The sequence below is a fragment of the Chiloscyllium plagiosum genome, unplaced genomic scaffold, assembly GCF_037043375.1.
Source record: "Chiloscyllium plagiosum isolate Xiang-an unplaced genomic scaffold, Cpla_swu_hap1 HiC_scaffold_19, whole genome shotgun sequence".
NCBI classification, from domain to species: Eukaryota; Metazoa; Chordata; class Chondrichthyes; order Orectolobiformes; family Hemiscylliidae; genus Chiloscyllium; species Chiloscyllium plagiosum.
Genome location: NW_028270157.1, coordinates 50,862,681 through 50,885,714, shown reverse-complemented (window position 1 = coordinate 50,885,714; position 23,034 = coordinate 50,862,681). Strand labels below are relative to the sequence as shown.

Below are 23,034 nucleotides of genomic sequence, written 5' to 3'. Positions count from 1 at the left end.
GCAGAAAAAGTAACTTATAAGAAAGATTCTAATACAATAAAAAAAAAAACTGGGTCCACTCCATTATCAAAGTGAACTGACCATTCTAGTGACAACTTTGTGTTATCATTGCTAAAATGAAAAGAACTGAGAGAGACAACTTAATCTATCCACATTCTCCATCTATATTTTTCCACCTATGTGTCAAACCATCTGCCTTTTGTCTATCATATTCATGAGTGATTGCGTGTGTATTTGGTGTTTAAAGGGTACAGTTTAAACCACATACCTGTAAATTAGCAATCCTTAGAGATGGTGAGAACTGCAGATGCTGGAGAGTCAATCCTTTCTTTGTTCTCTGCCATTTGTTAAAGAGTAAGACATTTACAATAACTAGACATTTCCTGTTCATGACAAAAGTTTGTATGAATTGCTTTTAAAAATTCTTAACTGCCAGTCAGTCAGGCAAATTAATCACTTTGGAAGTTTTAGATAGTCACACATTTGTGATGGTTTGTGTCACAGTGGGGTTTGATTATTGGTGCACTCTTCCCAATTGCCAGGCTGCACATTGGCTCAGTGGTTAGCACCACTGAGATTTGAGTTTATCCATTTTGATAAGAGGAGAAAAGCAGAATATTATTTAAATGGAGAGACAGCAGTATGCAGAGGAGCAGAGGGATCAGGATGACCTTATACTTCAAACACAAAAACCTTAGCATGCAGGTAACAGCATGCAACTTAAGTGGCAAATGGACTTTATTACAATGGAGAGGGAACATAAAAGTAATGAAAATTGCTGCAGCTGTATAAAGCATTCATGAAACCTTACGTATCACTACAATAAGTCTCAAGGACTTTCTAAGTATGTTACCTTCTTCAAGAGGGATATAGTTGCCAAAGGCAGTTCAGAGAATGTTCATGAAGATGCTTTCTGGGTCCAAAGAGCAGTCTTATGAGAGAATGTTGAGTAGGTTGTGCAGACACTTAATGGAGTTAATACTTTACAGGGTAGATGCTGAAAGAATGCTTCCCTTCATGCTGGAAACTAGAACTGGGGTGGCACAGGATTTCACAGTTTTTTGGGGTTAGAGAGTCAATTAATATTTGGAATTCTCTGCCACGAAGGTAGTGGAAGCTTTGGTTCAAACAGGGGCAAAAGAATTGAACTCCACAGGTGAAGTGCAAGATGACTGCCCTTGACATTAAGGTCCCATTTGACCAAGTTCGACATTAAGAACCCTTGTAAAACAGGAATCAATGGAAACTATAAAGAAAACTCTGCAATGGCCAGAGTCATAGTGAGTACTAAGGAAGATGGCTGTTAGAGGCTTGTCATCTCAATTCCAGGACATTTCTGTCCACACCTTTCCAGAATAGTATATCCAAGGACCTATCATCTTCAACTAAATCCTACTCCCCCCAATATAAGGTGAGAAGTGGTGTTGTTCGATGACGATTGCACAATATTTAGCACCATTTGTGACTCCCCAGATATAGAAGCAGTCCATGCCCAAATGCCACACAACTGCCAGCAGCGACCATCAGCAACAAAAAAGAAAATCTAATCATCACCTTATGACCTTCCATGGCATTATCATCTCTGAGTCCCCCACCGATGACATTCTGACAGATACCAATAATCAGAAACTGAATTAACTAGCCATTTAAATACTGTGGCTACAAGAGTAGATCAGAGGCTAGGAAACCTGTAGCAAGTAATTCACCTCCTGACTCCTCAAAATCTGCCCATCCACAAGGCACAAATTAGGAGTATGATGGAATACACTTCACTTCCTTGGACAAGTGCAGCTCCATCACTTAAGAAGCTTGACACCATCTAGGACAAAGGAACCCGCTTGATTGGCACCATATCCGTAAGCATCCACTCCCACCACCACTAATGCTCAGTCAAAGCAGTGTGTACTATCTACAAGATGCAATGCAGAAATTCACCAAAGATCTTCTGTGCTTTCCACACCCATGAGGACTTCTATCTCAAACAACAAGTGCATAGATTCATGGGGTCAACACCAACTGCAACAACACCTAGCTACCAACTATCCTAGCTTGGAAATATATCACCATTGATTCACTGTCACTGGGTCAAAATCCTGGAAATTCCTCCCGAACAGCATTGTAGGTGTACCAACACCAAATGGACTACAATGGTTCAATGAGGAAATTTATCACCACCTTCGCCAGGTCAGCTGGGGATTGGCAACAAATGCTTGCCCAGCCAGTGAAGCCCACATTCCACAAATGAGAAATAAGAATAAACTATTCCTGTCACTTCATTCCTAGCGACAGCGAGAGTGTACGTGAACCTGATTAATTGCAGCGGCTCATGGTTGCTAACTACCTTCTTAAAGGAAATTAGATATAGACAATAAAATGCTGGCAGTGACATGCAAATCCCACGAAATAAAACCAATAGATTTCAGAAATAATTTATATTGATCATGAAAGCTAAATTAACACTGTGAAATTTGTAGCATCATAATCCTATATTTTATGATCCAGGAACAGTGAACATAAATAAATCACAAGGAACATGTACTTATCACACGACACTAACATCTTTGACTATAATGAACAAATTTACATCACATTATTAGGCGGCATTTTGAAAATGTCAATAAGAGATAGGGCCAAGCAAGTCCTAGTGCTCCTACTAATGTTACGAATGAATAAATTTAAAGGCTATAACACGCTCAAATGAGATTAAAAATTATTCAAGATTGACTGCAACAACTCTTGTTGGCACCTGTGCTAACAAGGGATAAAATGAATCAAGTCTGGCTCCTGTTCCTGAACATTTGCCAGATGTCACAGTATCGTCATACGAACATATAATAGAGATAAAATTATCAAATAGTTCATCAGCCTATTTCAGAATGACCATTTAGACAAAGTATTAGAGTGCAGCCAATACCATGGATCAAGAGGCTATCAAAGAAACAATGCTTTCAAAAGATATTCAATAGCACAGTGTTAGCAAGTAAATGTTATAAAATTTGAGATTTTGCAAAATACACTGACTCTTACCATGCTTATTAAAGATCAACATGTTATTCAAAAGCAAAATAGCAAATGATGGAAATCTGCTCCCCAAAGGGAAGACCAAAGGTTGATTGGTTGGCTACATTGTGAACATCTTCATTCAATTGATGTGTGACCCGGAGCTTCCGGTCGCCTGCCATTTTGATCTGCTTTCACTTTCATTTTTCTGACCTTGGCCTTCTGCAGTGTTCTAATGATACTGAATTTAGGGAAGGTCAGCCTAGTAGTATTATCACTGGACTGTTAATCCTAAGACCCATGTTAATGTTCTGGGAACCTTGGTTCGAATCCTGGCACTTTATAGATTTCCAAATTCAACATAAATCTAACAATGTCAGACCATAATTTCTTCCCATTTTGTTTCCATTTTTAGATTTTGATTTTATTCTGCCATTTTTCTGCTTTTGGTTGGCAGCTGTTCATTGTACGATCATTTATACCTTTTCTGGACACATCTTTTGCTTTTTGTCTCATGACCAGTCACTTTGACAGTGTACCACACATCTTTTACTATTTAGTCCCTCTTTGTTCCAGATTTTGGATAGTTCAGAGTTTCAAATTGGGTGGATTGGTTAAAGCTGAATCAGATGGAGTGGGGTCAAGGACTGCTTGGAGCATGGGAATGGAACTGACATGCAACTGTTGAAGCACGTAACATATCTGGTGCCACACTGCACAAATGCAGAAGCTGTCAAGTTGTACAACCAAAACTTTTCTTATTTTACTCAATTAAATTATTCCTTTAAATTTTCATAGCGTCATAGTAGACATCCGGCTGTTGCTCAAAAATACACTTCAATACAGCTGTCAAAGTCAGTAATATTAAATATGTCACTTGTTCTGACAAATATTACAAATAGTCTGTACCTGTAATCATATCCTAGACTGTGGACACAGCCATGTTTTAGGCAGAAAGCTGCCAAGATATAAAAGCAACCAGGATCCACATTCATGACGAGCGGTAAATAGAAAACAATGTCATGAAAATACTTCTTATTACACATTCTGAAAGAATCCAGTTTCTGGACACCAGGATTTGAGACATCACTGTACTTTATATTTTCAATTGAAATGAAAGATAATTATCTTGAAATGTTAACTCAGTTTCTCTCTTCAGCGATGTTGCACGACAAATACACAAGAATGGAGTAGCCCAGAACCCAGGGCATGGGTTTTGAGTGAGAGGGGAAAGATTTAAAAGGAGCCTATGGGGCAACCTTTTCATGCAAAGGGTGGTGTGTGTATGGAACGAGCTGCCAGAGGAAGTAGTGGAGACTGATACAATTACAACATTTAAAAGGCATCTGGATGGTTATATGAATAGGAAGGGTTTAGAGGGATATGGGCCATGTGCTGGCAAATGGGACTAGATTAATTAAGGTATCTGGTCAGCATTGATGAGTTGGACTGAAGGTTTTCCGTGCTATACATCTCTATGACTCTATACTAACTATTTCCAGCATTTTATTTTTCTCTTATAGAGTTTATTAACTGGTCTGAAGGGATTATGTTATGTTTTTAGAATTGAGACAAAGAAAAGAGTTTTAGTTGGATTGTAAATTAAAGGATCCACTTATATTCTTCAGAATGATGGACTCAATTACTGACATGAATTGAAATTTAGGCATGCCTGTGAACAATATTTTGCAGGAGTGCAGTTCAAAATAAACATTTTTCTAAAAGTACCCTGCCCTTAGTATTTTCCTCATTTCACAATTCATTTTCTACACACCCTTCACATGGGCTTCTGGGCAATACTGTTATACATTCAGGCTGTATGCCAAGAATGCAAAGTAAAATTAGTAATGACTTTCAAGGTCTAAACTAGTGCACAATCAATGCAGTCTAGAGTAGTAAATCAGGATTATTTTACTTACTGTAGATGATTGAAGATGTTTCTCCACCACTATGTATCTGAATCGTTTTGGAAATTTTACAGTTATCCCTAGTTACTAAGAGAGACTATATTGCCCACTCCAAATGGATGTTTTACTTCTAAGTACAATTTAAAATAAGATGTCCAATTTGAATTGGTCAACAACCTATATACCAATAATTATACAATGATACTTATTTTTTCATTGCCATTTAAGTTTCCAAAAATACGATGTTGTTGCCATAAGCCAAAGCTTTGAAATATTCAGATCACGGACCTCCAATTTGTCTTTAATCCCTGAAACAACTCAGATTATCTTCTCAATTTCGTAACATCTAGCTTCAAGTTTTTATCCTTGCTTGGTATTCCAGATTGGGTCAGCAGGAGACCCTTTAAGAAATACTGAATTAACTTCATCTCTGTCTCTCCGAAAATGATCCATGTCTGACTTCACAGCAAATTTCTCACCAGACATTTCTATCTCTCCCTAACAGCTACATCTTTATATTCTGATTGTATCAATTTTCCCCAGTTCCTGTTTTCCCTTTTTCACTATTTTCAATGATATTTCCAACTTGGTTTGATGTTTTCCCCTCAATACAAACAAAATGGTTCCTTCCAATCTCAAGATCTCCAGCTTTTTAATTTTCTTCATGTGCCAGCTTTGTTCAGAATTCTGATCTTTGAGAATATAATACAGGCAGTACTTTGAGAAGTAATACCTTCCAAATAGAACATTACATGAAGGCCTTGTCTGCCTTTTCAAGTAGACATAAAAGTTGCCATGACACTTATTGAAGATGAGGGGACTTCTCTCAGAGCCCTAAACCAACAGCATCAAAACGGATGACATGGTTATTTATCTTATTTGTGTTTGAGAGTCCTTGCAATACTAATGTTGGGCAACATGTCAGTGATTACACTTGAGAAGAACATTTTTGTTATGAAGTGCTTTTGATGTCCTGAATATGCAAAAGCCATTCATACAAAGTGAAAGAATTTTATTTTTCTCATTTTTCACTACTTACTGTTTTTAATTTTCAACTTATTTCAGCACATCAGTTATGTCCCCTATTTCTGCAACATTATGCCCATCAAGTCCTCTGACATGTAATTCCCACAACAGTCCTCCTTACTAGCTCTAGTCTTTCCTTAGAAACATTACTAAAAGCTTTTCTCTTCAACTGCATTGCAAGAAACACAAATAAAAGTTGTCTGGAAGAAGTTAAAAAAACCTAGCCAGTTTATTCACTACATCTCTAGTTGTGCTGTTTCAAACATCAGCTGTAAAATTCCATTCACACCTCACACAAAACTTTCTCCCTGAACCTGAAAAGGAACTGATAATTTCAAATTTATTTGAATGAAATGTCACAAGATATCCAGATAACAAAAAGCGATGAAAGAAAAAGAGTAACAAATCAGTTGACTTTGTTTATTTGTTAATAATGAGAGGCTGTGGATTTTGCAGGTAAATAGAACCAGCATTGTTTCTACGAAGCATATTAGATATGGGATTTGCTTTGAATATTCATCATTTATAATCTTAAAAACTTTAGGAATCATGCACACAACTCAATTAAGTATTTTGTTCCATCTCAAGTTTATTTGAAAAACAGGCTATTTATTATTCTGGTTCCATTCAACAGCCACTTTAATTTCATACACTACCACATGCAAGACAACTTGATTTATTAATTTAAGCAACCAGTGCAAACCTCATTCTAATTATAGTGAAGGTAGAGTTGCAATAGAATCATGTGCAGTCTTGTCAACATTTCTTTTAAACGGAGCAAACCATCCCCCTCGAGAATTTTACATTTCAGGGCCACACAGAAAACATGTCAGAACAAAGAACATTATGTGGAATTATGTAAAATATACAAGACAGAAACAATCTGTTCAGTCCAACCAGTCCAGGTCAGAGTTATTCAAGCCATGAACTGAAGGAGTTTTGAAAAAAGAAGATTTATATCCCACGTGTGCAATATAAAAAGTTTGTGCCTAAAGTGACAGAGTTAAAACATTTTACAATTATTGAACTATACATACCCCAATCCCCTCTTATTGAGCTTGCCTGCTGACACTTATTTAATATTTCCCGTCTGATTACTCTGTGAATAAGACCGTAACAAATAGAAACAGGAATAGGCATTTGAACCCTTGAGCCTGCTCCACCATTCAACAGGATCAGAGCTGATCAAAAATTCCACACATCCACTTTCCTGCATTTACCCCATAAACCTCTATTCTTTGATTAGTCACAGTCTCACTCAATGGTGGAACAGGCCCAAGGGGCTGCATAGCCTACGCCCGTTCCTTTGTTCCCTTGATTCCCTACCGATTAAGGGTGTGACTATCTCAGCCTTAAAGGACTCTGCCTCCACAGCGCTCTGTGGCAAAAAGTTCCAAAGTCCGTCAACTCTCAAGGAAGAAATTCCTCCTCATTTCAGTCTTAAATTGGTGCCCCTTATTGGTAAAACTATGCCCTCTGGTCCTAGACTCTCTCAAGAGGGGAAATATCCTCTCCACATTTATCCTGTCAAGACCTTTAAGAATCCAATATCTTTCAATGAGATCACTTCTCATTCTTCTGAACTCCAGCGAGTACAGTCTCAATCTGTTTAGCCTTTGCTCATAAAGCAATCCCTCCATACTAGGGATCATTCGAGTGAACCTTGTTTGAACTGCCTCCAATAAAATGATAATTTCCTCAGTAAAGGGACCAAAGCTGCTCTACGTATTGCAGATGTGGTCTTACCAGCACGGTGTGCAGTTGCATTAAGACTTCCTAATTTTATACTCCATACTCTTTGATAAAGAGTTCAACATCCCATTAGCCTTCATGATTACCTGCTGTTAGCTTTTTGAGATTCGTGCATAAGTACCCCAAGTCCCTTTTTGTTGCAGCTTCTCTCCATTTAAATATTCTTGAATTGTAGAGTCAGAGATGTACAGCATGGAAACAGACCATTTAGTCCAACTCCTCCATGCTGACCAGATATCCTAAATTTAGAGGGATTTGGGCCATTTGCCAGCATTTGGCCCAAATCCCTCTAAAACCTTTCTATTCCTGCGAATACCTGAAGATACCTACTTGTAAATAATACAATTTACAGTCTCTCTCACACTCATTCTCAGAATAACCAGTTAATATGTCACATTTTCCATCCAGTTGCTTTTCATTCCAATTTTCAATTTTATGAAGCCTTATTTTCCTCCATTCAGTCAAATGAGCTTCAAAACAGTGAGCAAGAATTGCATCACAATACCAACCAGCTTATAATGTACCAAAGGATAATTTGTCATTTTTTAAAAGAATGTCAAAAATCACTAATACTTGTAAACCAGAGTCAAAAGAGAAATAGTTTTAGCATCCAGTAGAAATTTCAACTGAATATCAATTGTACAATTCTGTGTAGTATGAAAGAAAAGATCTCCTTATGATAACGCTGTAGCCTGACAATGGTTAGAAATTTTTCTGCCCCATACTGCCAAGTTACCAGTTACTGAATGCAACATCTATTCAATGCCTCGGCTTTAATTGACAGGAAGCCACATTCAACATATAATTTGCCAGGGGTCATGATTTGTTTGAATGCCATTTGTTACATTACACACACAATATGACAATAGTGGCCATGAGTTTGGAAGATGCCTTTGAAGAAGACTTGGTGAATTTCTGCAGTGCATTTTGTACTGCCGCTATGTGCTGGTGGAGGAGAGCCGGCTGCTTTGCACTTGATGGCGCCAAGCTTCTTGAATGCTGCTGAAGCTGCACTCATCCAAATGGGAGAATACCATCACACTCTATGGCAGGCTATGGGAAATCAGCAAGTGAGTTATTCAATGCAGGAGTTCCAGCCTCTGACCTGCTCTTGCAACCACTTTTGTATGACTAGTCCAGTTCGGCTTCTGGTCAATGGTGACCCTCAGAATGTTGATAGTGGGAGAATAGTGACAGTAATGCCTTGAATACATGGGGCAAAAGTTGCATTTTCTTTTGTTGCAGATGGACATTGCCTGGCACTCATGAGGCACAATGCTTACTTGCCACTTGTCAAGTCAAACCTGGATACTGTCTAGATCTAGCTGCATTTGGATATGGACTGTTTCAGAATCCAAGGAGTCATGAATGGTGTTGAACGTTGTTCAATGATCAACAAACATCCACACCACTGACCTTATGATGGAAGGAAGGTCATTGATGAAGCAGTTTAAGATGGTTAGGCTTTGGATGTGAAAACAAGCTCAGATCCTAAGAACTTAGGAGAACATGACGAAAACTGGTGACTAGGACTAAGGTATCAGTCTAAGATACATGGTTTCTTTTTTTCCAGAAGAATCTGAGGAACTGAGGCAAAAGGATTCAAAAGAAGATTCAAAAGTGAGGTATATCCTAAAGGGCAGCATGCTTACACCAGTTCAATAGTCCCCATCATTTCTGGGCTTCTCAATACCGATGAGAGCTCTTGGATAGTATCAAGATGGAGTTACACAGGTATAGAATCATTTCAGATCTCCATTTGAAACAGCAACAGCTCCAGGTGAGTAAGTACTTGTGTGCAACGGATCCAATACCAAAAAGATCCTTTTCAGGCTAAGTGTTGATGAAACCTTAGCAGACGTTCAGTCAGTCCTGAGGATTTTGGTGTCAAATCTGTACAGTCAGCCCACGGGTCTCAGCATTCAGTAATCTCAGTAGATCCCAAAGAATTGTATAATGTCGCTAATTCATGCAAAGACTCAGTTTGAGAGATGAGGTCTTTTGGATATTTGACAGTAACCTCCTTGATTTATTTCAGTCATAACAAGGGCTGACTTTCCAACAAGTGAGTCAGTGCACAAGAACGGATGAATGCAAAATAATGGCAATGGGTGAGAATGGATGATTCAATGTAAGACTGAAGCCTGGTTTGAGCCAGTGAGTGATTTAGGCCCTAAGACCCTTGCCCAACAAGAAGTTAGTCAAAAGCGAGAAAAAGCAAGAATTATTATTTTGAAGTGTTGATATTGTAATGGGAAGGACGAATCATGGGTGACAAGATAGTTCATGATAGGGCATTCCATGACAGATGTGGCTACGATCAAAAATTCTGCAATGAGAGAACATCCTTTAGAAGTAAATCATACAAATCACCCTCCAAATAAAGGAGAGTTCAGCAAATTGAACAAGCAGAAATAATGGTCTTTGACCTCTGGTCAAGTAGATATTGTTGGTCTTACAACAAAATATGATGTGGTCATATTGAAAGTCAAAAATTCTGATAGTAAAGTTTTCTTGTTTCCGAATCTGAAATTACTGCTATCTTCAACAGGCTTCAAAAATGGTGTGAAGTACTTGAAGACTTACCCAAAATGAGGCAATGTGAGGTAAATTCTGAAGTGGCAGCACATTCACACCAGCTCAGCAGTCCCCACCTCTTCAGGACTCTTCACTACTAATGAAAGCACTTAGATGGTAAACAAGATAGAGTTCCACTGGGACAGAATTGTCTCAGGGCTGCATTTGAAAAGGCCATCTGCCTTTAGCTGTCAAAAGTCAAGATCCAGCATCTGAGAGGCCACACTCATGAAGACTGTAATTAAGTAATAATTATCTACAATTGTAAAGTTATTAAGGACCAGATTTACATCTTGCAGCATCGGAGAAATGTGTTGAGTTGGAAAGGATGTGACCAACTAGAACCTGACTCTCAAGTTCTAGATGCTATATATCATAATTCATGTGATACACTTCCAGATCAAAGGGGCAGAATTCTTCAGCTATTCTTCAGTGAAGTCTGACTGCATGACTGGCAGTACAAATAAGGAGGGTATTACATGTTGAAGTAGAGATGGGAAGTTCGAGTAGTTTTCACTGTAAGGAGGCGATGGTATTGCTGTTTCACTTGGCGCATGCAAAGTGTGCCTGGTGAAACTGCCCAAAACTACAGGGAACAGAACACTCCGTATATGCAGTAAGGTTCTTCAACCAGACTGAAAAACTGGACTGATGCTCTACTTTTGTACAAGAGCCCAGAAAATCTTTAGTCTTGAACTAGTATTCCAGGGACACTACCAGACGTGCCAGTCAGCGATTCGGAAGTTCTTCTTATTTATTCCTTCATCCAAAATGGTTTATGACGGCTTTCGGATGCAGTCTTACTTGCTTTTCAGTGCAATGGTTGAAGAGATTATTGTTGACTCTTCACTTTTTTTTTTAAAAACATGTATTCACTCACAGGATGTGTGTTGCTGCTTGGGCCAGCATTTGTTGCCCATCTCTAGTTGCCCTTGAGAAGGAGGTAGTGTGCTGCCTTTTTGAACGACTGCAGTCTTCCTGCTGTAGGTCTCCCTGACCCAAAATGCCCTTAGGCAGGAAATTCCAGGATTTTGACCCAGCGACAGTGAGGAAATGGGGATATATTTCCAAGTCAGGACGGTGAGTGGCTTGGAGGGAACTTGCAGCTGGTGGTGTTCTCATGTATTTGCTGCCCTTGTCCTTCTAGTTGAAAGCTGTTATGGGTTTGGAAGGTACTCACCAAGGATCTTTGGTGAATTTCTGCAGTGCATTTTGTAGGTAGTATATTCTGCAGCTGAATGTCAGTGGTCAAGGGAATGATTGCTTGTGGATGTGGTGCCAATCAAGACTGTTTGTCCTGGACGGTGCCAAGTTTCTGGAGTGCTGTTGGAGCTGCACCCATCCAAGCAAATGGAGAGTTTTTCATCACACTCCTGATTTGTGTCTTGCAGATGGTGGACAGGCTTTGTGCTTGGCATGACTCCAACCGGCAAGGAGTTTATCTATGATACCCATTAATTCCAGTTTTGCTAGGGTTCCTTGATGCCATACTCGATCAAATGCGGCCGTGATGTCAATGGCTGTCACTCTTACCTTATTTCTGGAATTCAGCTTTTTTGTTCATAATTGAATGAAGGCAGTAATGACGTCTGGGGCTGAGTGGCCCTGGCAGAACCCAAACTGGGCATTTTTGAACAGGTTATTGCTGAGCAGATGTTGCTTAATAGCACTTAACAGCCAGTGTTGTAACTGGCACCTTTTGCATTCTGTGAAGAAGTCAATTTATCCATTGCAGTCTTCTTGAAAATTGACTCATCCCTTTGTCCTAGAATAGAAAATATGGCATAGGAATCTCAAGATTTTGTTCTGATATTCAACTGAATGATGATACTCTTTACTTCTTTGACAAATGCAACTTCTTTTATTGTCAAATCTTCTACTCACTCGAAGATATCATGAAAGAAATAATGTTCAGTGGTCAGTTATTCTTTCAGTGCTTTGAACTTCGGGATGTTGTCACTCATCCTGTTCTTTGTTTTTGTTGGTGAAAGAGTGATTTCAGTCTTCTTGCTGTTTTTGTCTTAAACCACACTGAATGACCAGCTCAGCAATTTGAGACATCTTCACAACACGTGGATCTGTTGAGAAAAGGACTTCAGGAAAAGATGGTGTTGAAATACAGTCAGTCAGTCATAAAGGGGAAGCCTTTTGTTCAATGTTTCAGCTAATAGTGTTAACACATTATGTTTAGTTGGAAATTGGAAAAATGCTTTTGGTGTGTCACATGGGGAAGGTTGTGAAACAGTTGAACGAATATATAGATGAGCATGAGTTAAGCTGCAACGTCACTGTAATTTCTGTGATCTTGTGTTAGTGTTTTACAATGAAATTGGATTCTATGCAGCTTGGAGCCTTCTTGGCCTTACCATCATGCATCATGTAACAATAAACATAATTTAACAGTTACTAAGATGTCTGGCCTTTCCTTCTTTAAGAACTGAAGAGCTCACATAAGAACACAATGAAACACATTGTTGCAATGGCTTGAAGATCTTGAATAATAAAATTAAAATGGTGTTGTTCTTCCTTGAATCAGAAGTTAATGTCTCCAAAAATTTCAGAAACACAACTAAGCCATTTTTTTATAAACAAAAGTCTTACTTTACAAATTCTCACCTTATCTTGGTTTTCATTGTTGTGATAACAAAGATTTCCAATGAGATGGATCAAATGAGCTTTAAAACCAACAGCAGGGTGGAAGGTCTGGTCAGTGAATGATAAAGATTGGTTTATGCTGAAAATATTCTGTTGCTGTTTGCCTGCAAGATGCGTCTGATATAAAAGATCTAGAACAGAATGTGATATTCAAGAGAAAATATTAATATGATGTCTCATATTTGCATTAATGTTCAATCTTAAATAAAAATGCCATTTTTGTGTCAAAAATGCATTATGTTTCTCCAATCTTCATTTGTCAGTTATTGGTCCTGCAGTTTTTTTCATAATGCTTTTCACAATTTGCAATATGTACTAGTTATATACATATAATTTTAAGTAAACAGTTAAAAATAGATCTAAAACTGCTAATGTTTTATGTTACGTTAACATGTATATTACAATCTGAATGTTTTGGCATTTGTTCCCTCAACTTCTAAATCCATATTTCTCTTAATTATATTTCATGTGAGGTGGTAATTTTTACTTTAAATTTAAAGTTTAATTTGATTTCCACATTCACCCATAGAACCCAAATTACTCCCTTTATCCCTCTTACCTCAATACATACCTTTTCCTTTTTGTGCTTAAACGCTTTCCATTGCCAATGTGGGTTTAGATTAGATTAGGTTCCCTACAGTGTGGAAACAGGCCCTTTGGCCCAAACAGTCCACACCGACTCTCTGAAGAGTAACCCACCCAGACCCATTTCCCTCTGACTAATGCACCTAACACAATGGGCAATTTAGCATGGCCAATTCACCTGACTTGCACATCTTTGGACTGTGGGAGGAAACCAGAGCACCCAGAGAAAACCAATGCAGACACAGGGAGAATGTGCAAACTCCACATTCGCCAGAGGCTGGAATCGAACCTGGGACCCTGGTACTGAGCCACTGGGTTTTATCTGCCAAGTGTTGCTTTTAATCTGGTCACATTTAAAAAAAAAATCAAACAACCATTGATTTCTCTTTTCTTCTTTCATATTAAGACCCAGTCCTTCTCAAAAATTCATTCACTGTTAGATCACTTGCATGTTCAACTTCACGACTAACAAAGGGTTTCCTTCCTTGTTAGATTAACAGTGTGTTGTTTGAAAAAAATGTTATGCACTAAACACAAACATTGCCCTATCTTTTAGAAATGTAATTTCATAATTTTATAAGGAAGCTAAAGCAAGTGGAACTCTCCAGTGCTTTTGCTGATTTTTATCCCACAATCAAGATGACAATAACAGACTGATCAGTATCTTCCCATTACTGTTTGGGGGAAGTTGCTGGATGCAAATTGACTGTGACATTCCCTACATTAAAACTTTAACTACACTCAAAGCACCTCATTGTCTGTACAGTGTTTTTTTCCATTTTTGGAATGTGTTGAATTCATGAAGGGTGCTACATGAATGCAAGTTATTTCTTCTCTGCCAGGTATTGCTGTGTCTTAAAAATCTTTAAAAGGCACAATTGTCAGTACACATCCTCAATGCAGTTATCAAACGTCATCATTCAATTTCTTTCCACTGTTCTATTACCTTTAACAAGCTTCCAGTAATCTGCCAATTGTTATGCTTCAGCTTTATCCAAAAGAATTCTGTTTAGACCACTTTTAACAAAATCCATGTGGTCCAGTGCAGTGGTATTGGTCGGGATTTTGCAGTCAAATGCGAACAAACTCCCCACTGACTATAATTGTACAGAGTATTGAAGTTAGCTTTTCCACTGTGCCTGACAATTGTAAATCAGTCAAAACAGAGTGGTACCCTCTTCAGGGTATGTGGATACCCTGAACACTACTTGTTCTCATCCAAACAAACTGAAGAATAAGATGCAAAAACTACAGCAGGAAATACAATGCAAAATCATATACAGAGAGGTTGAGAGATAAAGGAAAAAAAAAATCAAAATTACATTTTTAAAAATGTAAAACAATGAACACCCAAAGCAATAAGACTCTCCACCGTAAAAAATACATCTTTAACACAACAGGAGGATGTTGACATTAATTAAGACTTATCAGTCTATTAAAAATTCATTTATATTTGAAAATTCAAATATGAGCTTATTCTGATGTACTTGGTGAGTATGTAGTGAGCAAATACTGTAGACTTTCAAATGTTTTAACATTGAGCCTTCATTAAGACATCAATGCAGCAAGGCTTGTGAAGGAGCAAGGAAAACTTGACATCAACTTGCTGATTTCAGTGTTTAACTATAAAGGTAAAGTTGCCAGACGTTGCTCCTTGATAACACTTATAGCCTCTCAGTTACAATTACAACAACAAAATGTAGGCTTTCGTCTTCAACATAAATAAGCTTTAGAACCTAAAATAATTCACCATCAATCCAGCCTTGCTTCTGCCAAATTTCAGTTTTTGCTAATGTTGTGAATTTTCAATTTTAATCAATTACCTCATTGCCTGTTCTATATTATCCGGGGTTATCTGACTGCAAAAACAGGGGCCAACATTATTAGTCTGTTAGTAATGATGCATTTGTCGCTACATCAAAGTAATATGTATCACTGCAATAATTTTGGTCAATTTATGGAAGATGGAGAACAATGTTTTATTGTTCTCTTTTAGTCTTTTGCCCTTTTTATATTTTCAGGTCATTGGATTAGCAAAATAATTGCTGCACAATTTGGGTACTCTCTAAGGATTCATATTCCACGTGGCTCATTTTCTTGGCCAACTATTCACTGTCGGCAAGGCTTTAAGTGAAATAGCTCATGGATCCTAGCTCAAATAAGATTACAACTAATATTTTACAATAAAATAAAACAAAGAACTGTGCACATTGGAAATGTAAAACAAAATCAGAATTGGTGGAGAAACGCAAATCTGAAGAATGGTCATTGGACTCAAAATCTTAACTCTGATCTTTCCATATCCTGGTCCTAACTATTCCACCTTCCAACAGTTTGTTCTTTTGGTTTATGAATCTGATTATAACCTCCAATAAATAAGTTTCATATTTTAAAACTATCACTGCAATAATTACTAAAAGTAACAACTAAACATTCCATGTAAAATTCAGAACAAATATCTTTTTATTTCTTTTGATAGTAACTTTCTCAACATCATTCAGAAATGTGGAACAATTGCAAGAAAGTTTATCTTTCCTTTGTACTTACCAACAACAGTTTCTAGCAGACCAGGTGAATTCTGCAAATAACTGAACTTTTCATAGTTTGAAGTTGCTTCACAAAGAATATCAAGGAGCCTGATTACAATGAAGGCTTCCTATGCAAAACATAAAAAAACAAAAAGGATAAATTAATGTGTTGCACACCTAAAAGTGATTCACAGAGAAAAAGCAGACAATGAGTTCATAAGATAAATCACGAAGAGACATTTTATAATTAAATAAGTATCCCAAACTATAGATTTAGAGAATAGTGCTTCTAGAAACATAACAAGTTTCAAAATAATTTTACAGCAAAATCGTTCTTGTCAAAATTTAAAGCGAAACCAAATAGAGTTGATATTTTTTCCAAGCAGCACATTGATTCTATGTATAGACCAAATTCTAATTTGTCGTTGTGACAAATGATTTAATAAAGCCCATTTAATAAAGCCCATTCAATAATAAAGCCGATTCAATAATAAAGGGCAAATGAACTGTTCTGTTTTAAGATTGAAGCTCATAGTTATACAAGGAGGAAGGAAAAATAAATTAATCAAAAAGTAACTGCTTTGCCCATTAGGGTTTAAACAATTCCAGTCTGTGGAAGCATACACCAGCTTTTTAAAGCAACTATGACCAGGATATCTGGCAACTAACAGTTTCTTCACAGTCGCAGGTAGTGCCAGAGTATCAGAGGTTCAATTTCAGTCAGATTTGAATGTGTCTTATGCAGTACCTCATTAATCTCACCGGTGTGAAGAAAACAAACAGACTTTGAAAAACTTCCAAACACCCTGTTGTCCAGGGAAATCAAGTAGTCAGTCATGATATCCAGACAGGAATAGGACACAGAGTTGGGAATGTATTTAAACCTTCTAGAATTGGGAAAAATATGGAGAAATAGGAGGCACTTTGAAGATCCTGGCTTCAGCTCATGTGGATTAGCATCTTTCACAAAGCAGATGTGAAAAACCAGGATTTTAAAAAGTGAGCATCTCGCAAAGGCAGCCTTTGGAATAAAGAGAGGTGGTGGAAAGGCAAAAGAAGTCTATCTAAATATATTTCTGTCATTGCGTAAAAACAAAAAATTCTGGCATAGGAAGCTCAGGTTCTTTTTTTTCTTAAGGCATACCAAAATCCCTAGTCTATTCTTCAGTCTGAAAGACAAGAAAAAAATTCCATGTTACTGATGGTCAGAGACTGGTGCTGGTGGTGTAGAAAATTAAATTCTATAATGAACAGCTCAGGTGTCCAATGCATTTCAAACATGGATCTAGAAAGGTAGATAATAGTAATGCAAATAATTATGCAGTGTTATGGATGAAATAAGGGATTATGGATTAACAGAGCAGAACAAGTGATAGTATGAATTAGTCTTGATCTGGGTACAATTTCAACATTTAAAAGGCATTTAGATAGATACATGAATAGGAAAGGTTTGGAGCAATATGGGCCAGGAACAGGCAGGTGGGATTATTTTCGTTTGGGATTATGTTTGGCATGGACTGGTTGGACATCAGGGTCTGTTTTTGTGCTGTATGACTCCATAATATGAAGATATATACCTTTGTGTCATAAAAAAACCAGCTAGACATTAGATGTTGTATTTGTATAAGAATATTCAAGATCAGCTGTCAATAGAATGAGATGGGTTTTCTGTCTTGCTGTTTGTACAAAGTACTCATCCATATGTTGCCTCCTGGTCATCATCTTTGCTTCTTAGGTAGTTCCTCGTGATTGGGGATGTACTGAAAAGGAGTTGTTAGGTGATTGAAGAGTCCAATGTATGACCTACAGTCTCTGTCACAGGGGAGCAAGCAGTGGTTGGGGAAATGGGTTAACAAGTGTTTCTTTCTCCGTCAAGTCTCAACTTCAGCTTGTGTTGTCGAGGAGACTTTAGGTGTACAGCTTTACAGGTCCCAGATGCTTTCTCTCCACTTCAGCAATCTTGGGGCAATATTTCCCAGGTGGCAATGGGAACATCACATTTCTCAAGGAGGCTTTGTGTGTGTGCTTGAAACATTTTCCCTGTGCCTTGCTTACTGTGTTGAAGCTCCAAGTGGAGGGTTTATTTTGGAAATCTCATGTCATGCATGCAGATGAAGTAGTCTGACCTTTCAAAGCTCATCAAACATGGCCAATGCTTCAATGTCTGGGTAAGAATACTGACATGATGTACCTACACTTAACGAATTTGCAGAATTTTGCAGAGGCAATTCTAGTGGAAATTCTCTGGGGTTTTGAGATCCCTACACTACGTAGTCCATGGCTCTGAACCACGTAGGAGTGCAGGTATCACTACTGCTCTCAGTTTGTGGTTTGAGATGCTCTCTCGGGGAACTAAAATCTGCCCTAACATATTGAAGGCAATGTTGACTGTTACATTGTCTGTCCTTGTTGATATTAGGATCCCAAGTGGTCCATAATGTTCAAGCTTCTTTGTAGATTTTGATCATTGGGAAGTGGAGGGGCAGTCCATTGCGGAAGGGATGTTTGGTAAAGGACCTTTGTCTTATCAGGTTTACTCTAAGATTCATGCTGCATAGCTTCAGTGAGGGCGTGGACACTACCAACTCAACACAACCAAAACCTGGCATGAGGTAGAGAAAACCATTCTAAAGAACAACAAGGTGTCAGGAGAGGATAGAATCCTGATCAGAGCATCAACATTTGGTGGAGATGTAGTGTCAGCACGATTGCATGACCTGGCTATGGTGCTGGACCAACAACCAGAATTTCATGAATTCAAATCCCACAGTGGTAAGTATTAGTAATTTCGGGGCCAGCAAAAGCTTTCCTCTTCTCTAACTTCCTGGGAGAATATCTGTGACCCCTAAGTTATCAGCTCAACATATGAATCAAGTCAAAAACTAAATGGCAGAATTAGGGTTCAACGTAATACCTCCAGGGAACCTTAGAACATGTAATTTACATTGCCTTGCATGTGTCACCCATCTGATCACCAAAGAACAAATATAAAAATACTTCTGTAAAGTCAACGCAATTGTTCTATATTTTGATAGAACACCCAAGTTCATAACTGTAACTTGGCAATGAGAAACAATAATTATCAACTAGAATTATTTGTTAAATTGATCACAGCAATTGTTAGTGAATTCTTGCAATACATCTAAATAAGTTGTCTTGCTCAAACCACAGCCAAACACCACCAAATCACCCTCTTCACAAGCTGGCAATAAAACAATTATTTGAAGCCCTGTACACAATGTGAACAGCTCTATGAAATTAAAGCTATCTTTTTCAACCTGATTCGGCAGAAGTGGGTTAAACCTCCATCATACCTCATTCTCTTCCTCAGTAGCAGAGGTGAATTTCAATACTGCCATGCATTTTTCTAGGAAACAGCTTGCCAAGAATTGCATCATCTTCATAAGAGCACTCAAGTCATCACTGCCAGCTGGACATCCCAGTATCTCACTTAACTTTACAGAAATCAGATCCAATACAACAATCCTGAAACAGAAGATTGTTAGGCAGAGCTGTAACTTTGCAACACCTACTGAAAATTCACTATATATAAAGTTCCTGCAAAGCGCCTATTATATACAAAGTCAATATGTGATATCACTAACAGCAAAATAATACATATCCGATTATTTTCAATATATAATAACTTCAAAGGGATTTATGAACACTAATATAATGTACGGTCTTGTTCTGTTTTAAATTTATCTTGCTAACATCTGTAAAAGTAGACCTTTATTAAAATTTATATTTTTTCAAATTTCCTACGTCAGATTTCAACTAATTACATTATTCTGAGATAAAAGCAGAATTTAATCTAATTCAACTAACTGCCAAAAATATGCTCTTTCCTTAAAACTATCACAGCTTGGCAAGAATCACATTAAAAAACATATACAGAAAATGGCTACTTTTAGGGAAAATACAAGATGGTAATCTAAATAAAGTGGACAAACAATATGTTTCATCAAGGAAAACATTTTCACTTTACAAAGGCATTTTAACATTTTTGAAATGGGAAGGATATCCATACTAAGCTGAATAGAGAGGTTGGTGTGTTCTCTTTCTCACCTGCTTGTAGGACTCGGGTTTCCCTTCCAATTTCTGAGAAGCACTGTTTTGGGGCACAGCTTCTACACACCCCAGAGAAAATTATCAGAGCAGGTTTATGGGAATAAATGAAATGTCCTTTTGGAGAAGGCACAGCAAAACTCCTTCTGCCCTTGTGCAGACACCCATTGAAAATTCTCACAACAAGCACTATTCAGATTTTTCCAAATAGGCACACAATTCAACAGGGTCAGTAACAGAGGGCACAAGTGAGTATGTGGGAAATCAAGTTTTGAACTACTGAAAATCACTATTTACTCTGCATAGTCTAAGTGCTAATTATTATTGTACAAGGGGTAAATCTCCCAGTTTAAATGAAAAGGCAACAAAAAGTTAAAGGTAGACTTTCCATGCTAAAATCATGGTCAGTCAGCAGTGGGTACAATAGCTTGATTAGGGTAATCATCCTGTTTGACACAGAGATTTAAAATTAGAGCTTCTGAGGTCAACCTGACTCAAGTACTTTGGCATTATATCGAACCAGAGCAATCTAAAAAGTACACTTTTACAGCAAATTGAGAAAAACACCCAAACTTGTAAGAATTTGATGTTATCTGTAAAAGTATAAAGAAATAACAGGTATGTTTGGAAATATTAAGATTTGAACAGCTAGGACCAAAGATCGTAAAGCAGCTTTCCAAAGTGAACTTTTGTCCTACCTTTCGTGGTTATTCAATTTTATGTACAACTCCGCCATCAAGTCTGGACATTTCAGAAATTGGTCTGTCATAATCAGAAATCTGAAAAGAAAATATTAAGTTGTAAGATTTTAACTTGTTATCACAACATTCTTCAATGATAGCTTCTTAAGATCCTACAAGAAAGAACGAACAGTCACAGTTAAATTGAAATACTTTCAAGATATTTGCCACAAAACTTTAGGTTCACAAATGCCTATTTTTGAAACAAATACAACTTACAGGAAATCAAGTAAAAGATTTGTCATTTATTTACTTGGTACTATATGCATCATCTATATTTCCTATGTCGCTGAGTTACAACTAGTGTTCTCCTGAATTTTCCTTTGCTGTGCATGACCAGTTTTTGTTGCACTAAGGAATTCTGTTAAGAGTCTGATGCATGCATTCATTTGAAAAAGGACTGCTGCTTGCTTGTGGCACATTTGTCCCATGTGGCTTGCAACTGCCCCAAGTGCAGTGCAGTCATGCACCTTAGAGGGAAGTTTGCACACTACTTGATAATCAGTCATGAAGCGAGGCTTTCAAAATTTATATATTAAATAAAATACAATGTTTTTTCTTAAATTTTAAGTAAGTTACTTTTAAAATTCAATTGAAATATTTTGACTCAATGTTTTCTTCAAGTCTTCTGGTCAGATGAATGAATATTTAGAAGACTGCACAGATTTTTGCCAGATTATATCATTTGAAGTTACACGATTTTAATTTTCCTGCAATGATTTTAGTTAAAGTCCAACTTGATTTCAAAAGTAAGAGGTCATTTAAAATCCTTGACATAGTTATTTCCCTCAGGGAGGATTCAACTCTATATTGCCCTCAATTGGTGTGCAATCTGTGCAGCCAAAATGTGGCTTAAATCGCCAATGGCTGACATCACCACCAAAAATGAATTGAATGCAAATGTATTTCATAAATGGATGAAAATTCTGTAATGTAAATCTATGCCAAAATACTTTAGCTCAAATCTCTACTATTTAAACTCAAAGGATTTATATTACTACAATATAAAGCAGATGGGTTGTGACTCTTACCACTAAATATCTTCATCTAAACAAAAGTTAAATTGATAGTTCTGATCAATACTTCTTTAACATAGCACAGCACAGAATGAAGTCATTCAGCCCACTACCTCTATATCATTTCTGTCAAAGATTAATTCAGTTGGTCCCACTCCACAAATCTTTCCTCTTATCCCGACAAAATTTACTCCTTCGCCTTTGAGATGTTATTCTCCTTTGAAAGCTTCTACTAAATCTGTTTCTATCACTTTACTAGGTAACATATTTCAAATTATAAACACTTTCTGTGCTAAAATGATATCCCATTGGCTCTTTTACTAATCTCCTTAAATATGGGTGCTCCAGTCATCAAGTTTTCATTAGGACCAGTTTAAAAGATTGTAATATCAAATTCTAGTCTAAACTAGGAGGTATGAGGAGTGTAGTTCCCGATTTCAGTATCACTGAGATGGGACAGGCAGAAGAAAAGGTGGAGTGAATGAGTTAAAAAGAAACATTAGCAGGGGTCATTAATCTGGACAGTAATCTGTCGGTTACTACTGGATATCAGATCACATTTGGCAGCAACATGCACTGAGAAAGTAGTTTTCCAACAATGTGTCAGCTTAGAATGAGAAGCAACTATATGGCGAGATACTGTTGGTCTGCTATGAAAGCTCAAACTCCCTGCCAACATGAGTTTAGCACTTTTACAGGAGATAGAAAGAAAACCAAAAAAAGTTTAAAAAAGAGCATTTGAAGTACTGGGAGCTAAGAATTAAGCACGAAAACATTCTATTCCAGCAAAAAAATGCCACAAAGATGGTAGCTTCAGTCTGGTGGCCAGATGCTTGAAGAAAAATTTCACTTCTCAATTAAATATCTTTTAACTAAGCACAGGGACATGGGTGAATATCTAGGAATGAAGTGGAGTTACTATCATGACCTCAACTATAACTTTTCATAAGGCCAATCAGAACAAAATCTAATTTACCAGAAAAGCTAAACAAACATACATCAGAAACTAAAAAGTTATTTAAACAAGGAAAAGAACTGCCAAAGCACTGCATCTGAAGCACAACAACAATTTATTACCATGGCAGCCTGCAATATATAATTATTTAATTATACAGGAACAAAGTGCAGCTTTTCAATACTAAAATGTCAAATAGGAACAAGAAACCGCTGCAGTCGATCA

General features: G+C 37.4%; 1 protein-coding gene across 8 annotated transcripts in view; it reads right to left on the bottom strand.

Annotated features, from left to right (window-relative positions):
• atxn10 (ataxin 10) overlaps nt 1-23,034 on the bottom strand; it is a 320,589-nt gene that overhangs the window by 248,229 nt on the left and 49,326 nt on the right. For 4 of the 8 annotated variants that reach the window (XR_006314466.2, XM_043709270.2, XM_043709266.2 and 1 more), the window contains exons 6-9: nt 20,797-20,877; nt 19,345-19,516; nt 16,050-16,158; nt 12,879-13,048 (exon numbers count right to left, since the gene is read on the bottom strand). Coding sequence is in view for 6 of the 8 variants with exons in the window: in XM_043709270.2 (XP_043565205.2) it covers nt 12,879-13,048; nt 16,050-16,158; nt 19,345-19,516; nt 20,797-20,877 (532 nt within the window). In the remaining 2 variants the exon portion in view is untranslated. Of the gene's footprint in view, nt 1-268; nt 338-8,181; nt 12,341-12,878; nt 13,049-16,049; nt 16,159-19,344; nt 19,517-20,796; nt 20,878-23,034 lie in introns of those variants that run through there. The other 4 variants (XR_006314464.2, XM_043709265.2, XM_043709269.2 and 1 more) reach the window with 2 other exon arrangements.